This window comes from Meleagris gallopavo, chromosome Z (assembly GCF_905368555.1).
Source record: "Meleagris gallopavo chromosome Z, MGAL_WU_HG_1.1, whole genome shotgun sequence".
Lineage (NCBI taxonomy): Eukaryota > Metazoa > Chordata > Aves > Galliformes > Phasianidae > Meleagris > Meleagris gallopavo.
The window spans coordinates 58,540,408-58,553,100 of record NC_139435.1 but is presented as its reverse complement, the minus strand read 5'-3'; the positions used below and the strand labels follow the sequence as shown (position 1 = coordinate 58,553,100).

At 35.1% G+C, this 12,693-nt stretch overlaps 1 protein-coding gene across 5 annotated transcripts in view; it reads right to left on the bottom strand.

Moving 5' to 3' along the window:
* PAM (peptidylglycine alpha-amidating monooxygenase) overlaps window positions 1-12,693 on the bottom strand; it is a 126,956-nt gene that overhangs the window by 42,658 nt on the left and 71,605 nt on the right. For all 5 annotated transcript variants that reach the window (XM_085214215.1, XM_085214217.1, XM_085214218.1 and 2 more), the window contains 6 exons: window positions 11,672-11,755; window positions 6,110-6,158; window positions 5,552-5,619; window positions 4,764-4,844; window positions 4,573-4,649; window positions 4,180-4,283 (listed from right to left, as the gene is read on the bottom strand). In XM_085214215.1, coding sequence (XP_085070341.1) covers window positions 4,180-4,283; window positions 4,573-4,649; window positions 4,764-4,844; window positions 5,552-5,619; window positions 6,110-6,158; window positions 11,672-11,755 — 463 coding nt within the window. The remainder of the gene's footprint in view (window positions 1-4,179; window positions 4,284-4,572; window positions 4,650-4,763; window positions 4,845-5,551; window positions 5,620-6,109; window positions 6,159-11,671; window positions 11,756-12,693) is intronic.

Below are 12,693 nucleotides of genomic sequence, written 5' to 3'. Positions count from 1 at the left end.
AGCATTCACTTCACTGCTGGACTTTAGTATCTGTCACCATAATTGCCTCCAGTAAAGAAAGAGGATGTGGAGCTCGCATCAACACCAGTCACCAGATGCGTTACTGTGTCAAAACACTGCCAGGTTAATTCTTTTATATTTACTGTAGTTAAAAAAAAAAAAAAAATAGAGAAAAATACTGTTAACAACAGTTTTAGTAAACTCAGGGAAAGCACAGAATCCTACCATTAGATACCTGAACAACTGAGAAAGCTGTAGTTTTGTGAATGAATTTAATGAGTAGAAATGCTGATGAATTAAACTAAACAAAAATAATCCTGTAAACCACAGTTATGTCACAGTTACAATTACCTACAAGTGTGTTCAGATTGTGGCATATGATCCATACACAGTGAAGTAAAAAGAAACAGAGGATGATCAGAGGGCTGGAGCACCTTCCCTATGAGAGTAAGTTGAGAGAGCTGGGGCTCTTCAGCCTGAAGAAGGCTCTGAGGAGACCTCATAGTGGTCTTCCAATACCTGTAGGGGCCTATAGGAAAGCTGAGAGGGACTTATCTAGTAAGAGGGAAATGGCGTCAAGCTGGATGAGGATATGTATAGACTAGATATTAGGAAGAAATTCTTTACTATAAGGGTAGCTAGACATTGGAACAGGTTGCCCAGTGAGACTGTGAATGGCCCATCCCTGGAAGCATTCAAGGCCAGGCTGTATGGGGCTTTGAGCAACCTGTTCTAGAGGGAGGTGTCCTCCCTACAGCAGGGGCATGGAAGATGATCTTAAAAGTCCCTTCCAACCCAAACCAATTTATGTTCTACAATTTGGCATCAATTACCAAGATAACGCAGTTAAAAATCTTTAAGAGACTGAATTGGAACATTTTGAAACAGAAATATGAATCTTCTCTAGAATGATACAATATCTATTCTCTTTTAAAACATAAATTTCTGAGATTTATATTTTTGAAAATAAAAACATTTATTTTTGAAAGGAAAAGATACCGGATACGCTGTTTTCCATTGTCCTATGCAATGCACTGCGCACTGCAATGGGATAAACAAGCAGTCATTGTGGCCAGTGGCACCTTCCTTTACAAAGACAAACGCTGATTGGGCTCCAATCCTTCAAAGTTACTTAGACTAGTGGCAATAATCTACTTGACACTGTATCAACTCCAGTGTTTACTCTGAAACATCACCAACTTCTCTGTTATAAAACAGTGGTGCTTGCATGGAGCACTTAGTGGTCTTTACCCAGCCTCTCCCTCCACCCCCTCAAAAAAAAGCAAAACTTTTTATTTTTTTTAAATTAGGTATAATTGGTGATTTCCTTAACTGAGAATAATTCAATCCTCTATTATGCAATAGTTTGAGGTTGAGGAAAAATCCAGCTAAAATTGTCAATTTGTGAAAACTGTTGAAGAGATGACTCCTGCCTCACCTCTCTACACCAGAGATTTTAAGCCTGGGATCTTCTAATTACCCTGAAAACATATGTAGTCAACTGCATTAGCAAAATCAGGTTTCACTTCTGAACCCTTGTCTGCCAAATCCTACATATACAAGGGCTATTCTGAAAGTAATGCCTCCTATTTTATTGTGTTGGCCCTTGAATTCAGAGGCACATGTTGGCAGTATGAGGTTGAACCCTCCCACCGATGTTACACTCTGTTGCCACGTGATGAGGGCAACATAGAGGCGATCTGACAAAATGGGTCTGACATGGAATTGTGTATGGAGCAGAACTGAGTCACTGAATTCCTCTATGTGGCCACAGCGACATGAAAGACAAACCACATTCTGGATGGTCATGCAGATATTTACAAGCGTGGTATACAGGCTCTTGTTCATAGCTGGTAAAAATAGCTGGCATAGCAACTGTGGTGATTGTTCAGAAAAATAGTATTCTGCAGCTGAGAATTCTATCTGTCAAGTAGTACTATAGTGCTCTTTGTATCTGTTGTAATCTCCATGGAATAAAATAAGAGGCATTACTTTCAGACTGACCTAAGTATATAAAGGAATGTCTGGATGACAAATTTCATTTGTCAAACTAGAAACAGCAGGCTGAAAAAGGTGAATGTGAACCATCAAGGTCACAAAATAATAAAGTAAGATAGTGAAAATGAACTAGTGCAACTAAATGAAAACATTAATAAAAATGTGATGTGTAAAGAAACAAACAATAAAAATATAAGCAGTTTAAAAACAAAACAAGAACATTTACTCCATATTAAGTAACAGACTTGGTGAAAAATGGCAAGTTCCATCTTACTTAAGTAAAAATATAGGGAAATAAAGATAAATTAACTGAAGTGAGTTCTGTGTCATAAAAAAGGTTATCAATACTTTAAATAAGCGAGTATCTGGAAGTTAGTGTATGAAAATGACTAAAATAGAAACTGCATTGCAAAATAGTCATTTAGAAAGACAGTGATTTTTTTTTTTTTTTTGATATATATGATCTTACAGCTTTCCTTTTGTGCTTGCACTTCCTGTTTTCTCAGTGTTTATATTTGTAACTCAACATTTCTTGGATGAATAGGAAGTTAAGACACTTGTAATATAGGGGAAACATTATATGAAAATTGTTTAAATCTCAGAAATTTTATTTTAGCTGTTTATTATCTTTTCATATGCCCAGTATTGTGAACACATCACTTTTCATTCATTCACATCATATTAAGATGATAGTTGTTTCCTCATATTTCCTGATCATTTAAGCTTCCACAATGTTTCGATTTTTGCGTAACAGCTTGAAAACTTCCTTCTAATGCTTGCATTCTTCCTCAAAACAGAGAGTAGAAATTATGTAATACAAGATCTTATCACTTCTGTATTGGAAGTTTAGCAGCATATTGAAAGAAAAGACGTAGTTCTCTTAGGACTGTTTCTTAAAACTGAAGGTTACTGAATAAACAAGAACTACTTCAGGAAAGTTAAAGAAACACAATAGAGAATTTAAAGTCTGTATTAAATAAAGGTTTTGGATATATTTTTGTTAGTATTAAAGAACCTCGAGTTGTTCTTGTTCTACATTTTAACCATGGAACACCATGGAAAGGTGTTAAATTCACGTTGAATTCTCAGCTCTCTACTGGGATGCAATCTTAGGTTGTGGAGAGCACTAAATAAGTTATTCCTTGAGGCACTGCTACATCTACTTCCAGAAAGCAGACATTTGAGCAGGGTATTTTCATACATTTTCGACATGTGCAGTAAATTAGTTTAAAGAACTGAATCACAGAATCATAGAATGGCCTGGGTTGAAAAGAATGATCACCCTGCTATGTGCAGGGTCACCAACCACTGGACCACACTGTCCAGAGCCACATCCAGTCTAGCCTTGAATGCCTCCAGGGATGGGGCATCCACAACCTCCCTGGGCAACCTGCTCCAGAGTGTCACCTCCCTCTATGTGAAAAACTTCCTCCTAATATCTAACCTAAACCTCCCCTGTCTCAGTTTAAAACCATTCCCCCTTGTCCTCTCACTGTCCACCCTCGTAAACAGCTGTTCTCCCTCCTTTATATGCTCCTATTGCACATTTGTTAACTTGGTCTTACAGCACTGTCTGTCTTCTCAGGGAATAGCATGACTGACAGAAACAGTTTAGATTTTCCTACTTGTTATCAATAGTCACTTATAGTTTAATTGTTTTTCATAAATCTCGTATATTTTCATTTTGACAAAAAAGGCGACTGTTTAAGGTTAGATTTTATGATGGTTCAATATTTATCACTATCTTAAAAGCTTACAGAAATTTTCTTTCTGAAATAGAAAGAGAAATGACAAAGCTTAAATATTTTATTTTAAATGACTAGTAACTTGAATTTATTCAAAATACATTATTTAAAATTGATATTCTAATATTAATCTAAGGGTAGAACAGCTAGAAATCAGAGCAAGGAGTCTGATAGAATAGCTTCACCTGAAGAGTGTTCTGAACACTTCAGGAAAATGATTATTCACAAAATAAAGGCCCTAAATATTGAGTAATAGAGATAAAAGTCTTGCAAACTAGATGGCAAAACAGATTACTCCAGGAGAATTTAAGTTTGATAGAAATACCTTAGAAGAATAAAACTAAAGCATTTCTTATATGCTTTATAACATTTATATGCTTTTTATGAATATACTGGATTAAAAAATGTTTAGAAAGGCAAAGTAAAGCAAGTTTACCCTATATGTGTCTCTGTAGTTCTGCCTTCACCACTGAACACACATCTAGCTGCAAGAATATCATCATAGCTAACATCAACAGGATGTTCCACTGGATAGAATGCCTGCAAGAGAGAATGAGTCACCTTAATTAGTAAAAGCATCCTATATTACTGACGTCAGTACACACACACAAAAATAGTACGTGTCCGAAAAGTAATTTCATTTATGTTTCTGCATCGTAAGTAATCATAGCAATGCTTGCCAGTATTCACGTCTAGTGGCACAATAACGTGCACCAGTGGAAACATGACGCAAATCTAAGGCATGTGATATCAGTTAAACTTCCTAGTTTTAAATAAAGGCGATTAGAATTGAAAGTTACAGTAAATAAAAAAAAATCCAATAACCAACCTGCGGTACTTGTGGACTCTGTCTACCAATTAACGTCCACTGACCATTTCTCACTCTGTATCCACTCACTACTTTACCTGGAACACACAAATATGTACGTGAACATTGTTTACTTCTAAAAAGTGATGCTGCAAGTTCAGTATCATGCCATTAATTGATTGGTATATTTAATATTGCAATGAAATTCTTACCTAGTCTGTGTGTATGAACTCTGTAGGCAAAAAGGTGCATTGGAAATCTTTTGTAATGGCAAGCAATATCTGCATCCACCACTGTTAAAATATGGTAAAGAACACAAGAACATTAATTACTGAAAAGAGAAAAACTATACTACTACACTTAATTTAGTGTTAAATTACTTTCAAAAAGTACGCCTACAGTGGGTAAGAGAAAATTTTAATTTAATTTATTGGGATTATTCAATCTAAGTTTCAGATAAAATCTACTGAATATGATTCTGAATAGAAAATGTTCAGAAATTTGTTTTTACAATGTATTTGCTATGTTTTAACCTCTTAACCAACTAGAAACACAGGAATGAAAGTTTCGTAAGAGCAGTTTCTTATAGAAATTCACTTATTGAAATTGACCTTTTATGTAAATCTCAAATATATGGCATAAATACAAACATAAATGAAGAAGGTATCCAAATTTTATGGATTTGTGGGGAAGGGGAGAAAATAGGCAGGACTTTATCAGTAAAAAAGTGTTTAAAAGGACAACAAATCAAAGAAATACTTTTAAGAAGCTCAGGAACTCCAATGTTGCACAGATCATTGCTTTTTGTACATTAGTACATTGTAGATACTGTTATCTACAACACTGATTGATTTCCTGTAGGAAATGTGATAATTAATTTCATTATAGCAATTAACTCTTGCACCAGTATGGCTCTGATACATTTTCTTCCGTGATCAGCAGAAAAAAAATAATAATCAGATACTGACATTACATGTCCCCTTGTAGAGCTACAACTTACCTTTCTCTCCAGGTGGTATTACAGTGTTCACAGACATCATTAGATACATTCCAGCAATCAAAGGCTGCCTGTAATTCAAAACCCAAATTCTTTTAAACAAGCTCCTTGTAAAACCAGATTACAAGTGACACGATACACAATACTGTTTAACACCACTAATTTCTAAGTGCTTGATTACTTGTGAAACTGTGCTACAGAACCTGCTGCACAGCACGTTCTCTTCCCTCCTAAGTTACACATGTAACTACAATTTTTAAAGCATCTTCTACAAAATAAGTGAAATAACACAATATGACTACCTATGTAATTGCTATTCTTATCCCAAAATTCTCAATGTCAGCTTCTTAACTTGGATTAATTTTGCACTGACAGCAACATATCGCCAAGTCTCATGAAAGGAATAAAAGCTTTTACCAGCAGATGATGCTTCAGAATTCTTAATATTTTAAGTTTGTCATATTTTTACTTCACACACTTCAAAAGTAGTCTAAGAGATTTCAATGTTTTCTCTTCTGATAAAAAAACTGTACTACATTCAGTATTTTTAATTAGACTTACTTTTGATGAGTCAGATGCAAAGTTACACCAGAGCAGTCCTTGTGTTTATCTGTACAAATAATTAAACAGTTTAATCATTGCCAACTAAATTTATGTAAAAGTACATACAAAAGTATGTAAAAAAAAAACAACAACAACAACAAAAAAAAAACCCTCTATTCTGTGGTATAAAAAATTAACAACAGACAAAATAGGTTTTAACTCTTCTATTTTCAGTAAATAATTCCTGCAGAAATATTACTCACATTTGACCAAACCTGAATATCACTGTACTGCATTTATAGCAAAATCTATAACATATAGTTTTTCATCCTTCAGAGCTTTGCTAACTGCGTTTCTTGTTCATTAGAAATTGCAGACCTTTAAGAACTAGTTTTGGGGAGATTAAGCCATGCTATTTTTTGCAACAGCTAGAAAAACTATTTTGCATTAGAAAAATTGTATATTGACAAAAAATAGGGAAAAAAAGCAGTCCTTGGACTTTAATCTTTGTTCTGCAAGAAAGCGACATTATGTCAACACAAAAAAAAATAACTATAATGAGAAGAAGTGTATAACTCTAAAGCCAAGAAACATATCCTTTTACCCTGTAAGTTCAGAAAAGAAAGAGAACGGAGTTGCTATGCATCTACTGACAAACAGTAACTTAGACATATTTTCCTCCTGTCAATATGTAGGCAAGACTCAGATTTGAAAAACCAGTGCATTTGAACAGAAGAAAGGATTATGATGACAGTGGATCTATACAGAATAAAATAAATCAGTAATTTTTTTAAAAAACATTAGTCACAGCATTTCATTATTAAAAGATAATAAACACTTCCATATCTAAAAATCTGAGTCAGTAATTAACAGCAACAGCAACAAAAGGCAAACTTCCACTGGAATGGTAGCTCTCCCATCCAGAGTACACCGGTAGTCTCACTGAATGCTTGGGAAGAATATCTAATGAGAACTTTTGAGAACAACCGTGATGAAACAGATGGAAAGCATGGTTGAAAATTCAAGTGGCAGTGCAGAAAGAGAACTGATTCAAAGCAGATGGAATTCGAGTGTCTTTCTTAAGCTACGCATAATACTGCCTCAGATATAAAGACTTATGTACCTAAGTTCTGTGAAAGGGATCTAACATGGGTTTGATAGAGTACTGACAATTGCAGCTCACAATCACACACACAGCCAAGCCAGTCAGCCAGACACTGTCACTTTGTTCCTGATATTTCAGCTGATTTTATAAAATCTCCAACACTCTAAGAGAGTCTTCCAATAAAATAATATTCTTACCTATACCATTTTTGTGCTAACATGCAAGTTTGTAAAGAAAAATACTATGCATTGATAAAGCCATCTACACTTCAAGATAAACACATTTTAAGATGGAGTCCTCAAATGTTTTAATTTACTTCTTAAAACAGTGAAGTCCTTCTGTAAACACATTCATCTGGCAAACCATTTACCAGGTGGCAGAAAAGGAGACACAGAAGATGACCAAGCTGTAGAAGTAAAGGGGAAAGGACCAAATAGAAGACCAAGAGAGATCAGATAACAGCAAATGACAAGAATTAAAATACAGTCAGTACTGGGATCAAACAATGCAACAGGTTACAAACAGAGAAATTGATAGAACGTGATTACCTTTCTTTTGTAACAAGTTAAAACAGGTTATTATTGACACTTCTAATTACTTTGATTCTAGGGAGTATTTCTGTATTCTTATGTGCTGGGAACTACAAAGGTAATCATATGATAGGTAAGAAACCATGTTAGACTTTGGTACAAGACATACAGGATGAAAGAAATTTTATACAGTGAGATTTTATGTATTTTTTTTAGTAAAATTTGAAATAAATCATAAATAGTTTAACAACGGCACTGCTTATCTCTACAGTGTATATCCAAAGTTTGGTATCTTCACAGATCTTAGGACGGCTAGATTTATTTGTATTTGAATCTGAATGCTAAGCACCTATGAAGTAATAAAAGCAACAAATTTCTGACCTATTTTTCACTTGTAACTATCTGCTGTCAATAAGCAGTCAAAATAGCTTATACAGTTACGGTTTTTAGAGAAAATAGAAACAGTCAAAATGAGCAATTATTATTTTTCTAAATGGCTTTTTACACAAATCCTGTCCTGCCACCCTTTCTCTCCATTACTTTCACTGAATCCATTTTTAGTTACCACCTTGTTTTTTAATTGCAGACAAGATACAGAATGCTTTCTTTTGGTAACAGAGCATAAAATGCATTCCTTAATATTAATATTTAAATATGGATCATAGTTAAGGACAGAAGGAAAGTACAATTAGTTTAATTACTGGTTCAAGAAATGAAGAAATATCTCTTTTACAAATAGTTCTAAATAACAACTATTTGTAATTTGTAACTAAATTTTTTACAACATTTGTAAAAAACAGTTGATAAATTTCAGCTATGATATGATATTCCTCCCTCCCTTTCCCCCTCAAAAAAATGATAGGAAGTAGAATTTTCTGCTAATTCCCAAATAATTACTATTTCAAGTCAAATATTTTATACTTGCAGTTACCTACATGTCAAAAAATTAAACTCTGAGCAGCACTTCTGAATTCTTGGTAAGTTACTGAAAGTATAATAAGTTAACTGAGTGTATTTCATCATTTGTCCTCCATTCTGAACTGCAGTAACCACTCTAGGGGCTCGTGTGACATTGCTTATGTGGAGTCCTGCACAGAAGTGCACAGAAGACACACAAGTAATAAGGAAGGATGTCATGTTGAGGTGCTGGTTTTTATTTCAGGTGCTAATTTCTTTCATTTTTTCCTTTGAGAAAAGGGATTTTTTTATTATGAAATTTGACAACCAAGTCAATTTCCCCCCCAAAATTCTTAGCAAATCCTCAAATAATGTGCAATAGGAGTTACTAATCTCATTTTTTTTCATATCTACATACACGTAAGTTGTACTTAAGAGAAAATGAACATTGAGAACTCTCACCGTCCCCAAGCAATAATGAAGGCCAGGTTCTCAACTAACAAGTTTTCTTCAGAGGTTTGTAACTTTAATTATGCATGATTTTAGCAGGCAAGAAATCACAGACTGTACATGTCCATGAAAATCAATTCTTTCAACTTCTGTCATGCACATTTACACACATCTTCCATTTAAAAAGTTCCAGCATACTCAGTTCATTCATCCTATTTGTCCTCCCACATTAGCATTATCGCCATTATGCCACATTACGTTTTCATGTCACAGAAGAAACTTCAACCTCAGAAAAGTTATAAAGACAGTAAGACACTACTGAGTAGGACACTAGATTGCTCAAACTTGGCAGCAAAGAGGTATTATACATAAGGGAGGACGCATTGTATGAGGAAACTTAGCTATATCATTTCTTCTCCATTCAAAAGTAGGTATGATCTATGGATCACGTACCACATTATCACAAAAGATTCAGAGACCGTAGGCATAGCTCAGGATCTACAGGTGCAATGTGTATTCCTCCCTGTTCTTTATGTCTTCTACAGCTTTAATTTCTGTTCAGAGCTTCTGGTTTGTGATTTCTCTGAAGCAACTTCTACTTTCTCCAACCAGTACTAGGAAATCAGACTCACTGGTAATAACACTAACTATTAAAGATTTTTTAAAATATACCTCTTGCTATGCGCGTTTTCAAAACGTCATAACTTTACCTTATCTTTTGTCATTATTCAGTTTACTTCCCCTTTACTGTCCAACACTTTTTATGTCTTAGACCATGACAATCTCCACATACTTGTTTAAATTCTACACAGTAAGGTATGACAGAATTGCCTCAAGATTATGGAGATCCATATGTTTCTTTATTCCTTAATGCAACAGAGGCCCTAAGATGAATATCTGACATAGCAAAAATAAGAATTTATGCTTCTCAAAGATGTCAGAATAACCTAGTTCAAGCTTAAGGAACATATTAGAGCATGGAATTTTGAAAGTTTTAAATCTTATTTCAAGAAGCTCAGATCAGACAGGTAGGAGCACCCTCATTTTCATAAGCCCTAATCCTTATGGGAAACCTAACTATCCAATTATCCACTGGAGAGGAACACAGCAGCACATACAAAGTCCAGGAGGTCCCTGGAAAGCTTGGACTTTCTTGTTCAAGGATAGAGAAACCAAGAGAGATATTATATTGGACCTCATTCTTATCACGAGGAAGGGACTTCTGAGGAATGTGAAACTCAAGAGCAGTCTTTGCTACAGGAACAGTGAAAAGAGACTGAGAGCAATCCTGTCAAGAAGGACTTGAGGGCTCTTGTAGACAAAAAAGCTGGACATGTGTCAGCAGCACACACTTGCAGCCTCAAAGTCCATCTGCCTCCTGATCTGCTTCAAAAGAGGAGTGACATCAGGGAGAGGGAAGGGACTGTCACCCACTGCTCTTCCTTGTGTGGCCCTCGCTGGAGTACCAGGGAGTGGTTGAATCCCTATCCCTGAATGTGTTTCAAAACTGTTTGGATGTGGTGCTCAGGGACATGATTTAGTGGAGGCTTGTTAGAGTTAGGGTACTATGGTTAGGTTGCAGCTCGATTTGATGAAGGTCTTATCCAACCTGAGCAATTCTATGATTCTATCTGTGATCCCATCATGTCCAGGCCTGGGGCCTTCAGCACAAGAATGATATGGAGCTGCTGGAGCACGTCCAGAGGAGGCCATGCAGATCAGGGGGCTGGAGCACTTCTATGAAGAAAAGTTTTAAGAGCTGGGCTTATTCAGACTGGAAAAGGCTCTAGGAGATCTAGGAGATGTAGCCTTACGCTATTTAAGGTGGACTACGAAGAGATGGGCAGGGATGGTACGATGAACAGGAGTGTGGAACAACAGCTTTAAACAGAAAGAAGGTAAACTCATATTAGATATAAAGAAGAAGTGGAACAGGTTGCACAGAGAAGTCATGGATGTCCCACTCCTGAAGGTATTCAACGCCATGTTGGGTTGGATTCTGGGCTCACAGCAGAATGAGGAACTGGATGATCTTTAAAATCCCTCCCAAACCAAACCATTCTGTGACTACATTAATATTTCTATGTGCATTAATGCAATCCAAACACTCACCGACAATAAGAAGTGCATTACCATGCTTTTTTGAAATGTGAAAAACATTGTTTCCACTATTTGCAACTTTACAATTCCAAGCACAGACACTGCATTGATTGGCAAGTATACGTCATATTATGCACCAGCTGTTCAATTAATGTTAAGCATGTTCATGCGTATTTGTTCCAACCTTCTAAAATACAATTATGAATTACATAAGGGCAAATAATTTTCTCCCTAAACACAGATTTATTTATCTACTTTATTAATTTAAGTCATTTGCTCTGTATCCTTAGAAGAAATAAATCTGTTTACCAGATAGAAAGGAAGTCTCTAAAGAAGTAAAATTAATACATTAACTTTATTACAAATATGACTGCAGATCTTCATCTTTGTGAGTGGTGCAAGCAGAGAAATTATTTTGTGCAGACAATGTAAATATTCTTAATGATCTGAATTTCTATAACTAATATAACTTACAGAATGAAGTTCCAAAATACATACCTCTAAATGCACTGATATCACCATAGTGTACCTGCAGTACAAAAAATTTGCTCCCTGTTTCTCCTCCAACTCTGAATCCAACACCTAAGGGTAGGAAGACACAAGGCTTTCAGAAACAATAAAATGTAATCTAGTTCACCAGGGCTGAACATATCTACTGCAAATACAAATCTATCAAATACAAATCACTGAAACTGCTTAGAAAGAAAGAGTATATAGTTTTACTGAGATAACAGTGAAGAAAAGCGCTACCCCTAAAACCCAGGAAAACTACTGTCATGACACACTTTCCCAGGCTAAGAAAGTAAGAACAAAATTTAGTTATTAATGATCAGATACCTATTTCAAGCTAAGAATTCTCTAAACACAAAATTTCAATCACAGATTTGAGGTATATATTACACACATAATATAATTAAAAAAATAATAATTAAAAAAAAAAAAAAAAACAATCAGATTTTCGTCATCCCTGTAGAATTTGGAATAACTTTCCTCTCATCTCCCAGTCTCTCCTACTACCTGTGAAGAAGGGAAACTGAGTAATGCTGACTTACTGAAAACACACTGTAAAATGAGTTAAGAAATAGTAATTAAAAAAGATCAGCAGTAAAATACTTTAAGACAAAAATTAACATTGTATGCTGAAAATGTCTTGTGGAACTTATGAAGCTATTTTACTTGCTAACGGAAGTAACAATGGGCAGATAAGAAAATAGAGGAATCTCAAATAATCTGTAATAATGAAATTGCAAACGATCACCATCAACAAAGGGAATTCTCTAAACTGGTTATATAATGAATGCTCTAGAAAAGAAGCACCAAAAGCAATTTCGACTTCTACAGACATTGAATCCCAGTAGATTAAAACTGCTCAAGGCAGGAGCCAATTTATAAAGGGGACAGCAGATTCTCTGTTGAAAAGTATGATATTGTTATGATAAAAACCAAAAACAATTCCTTGTATTTATGGGCAACTTAGAGGCAGAAAAATTAAAACAAGCTGAGGTTTAACAGCAGAGAAA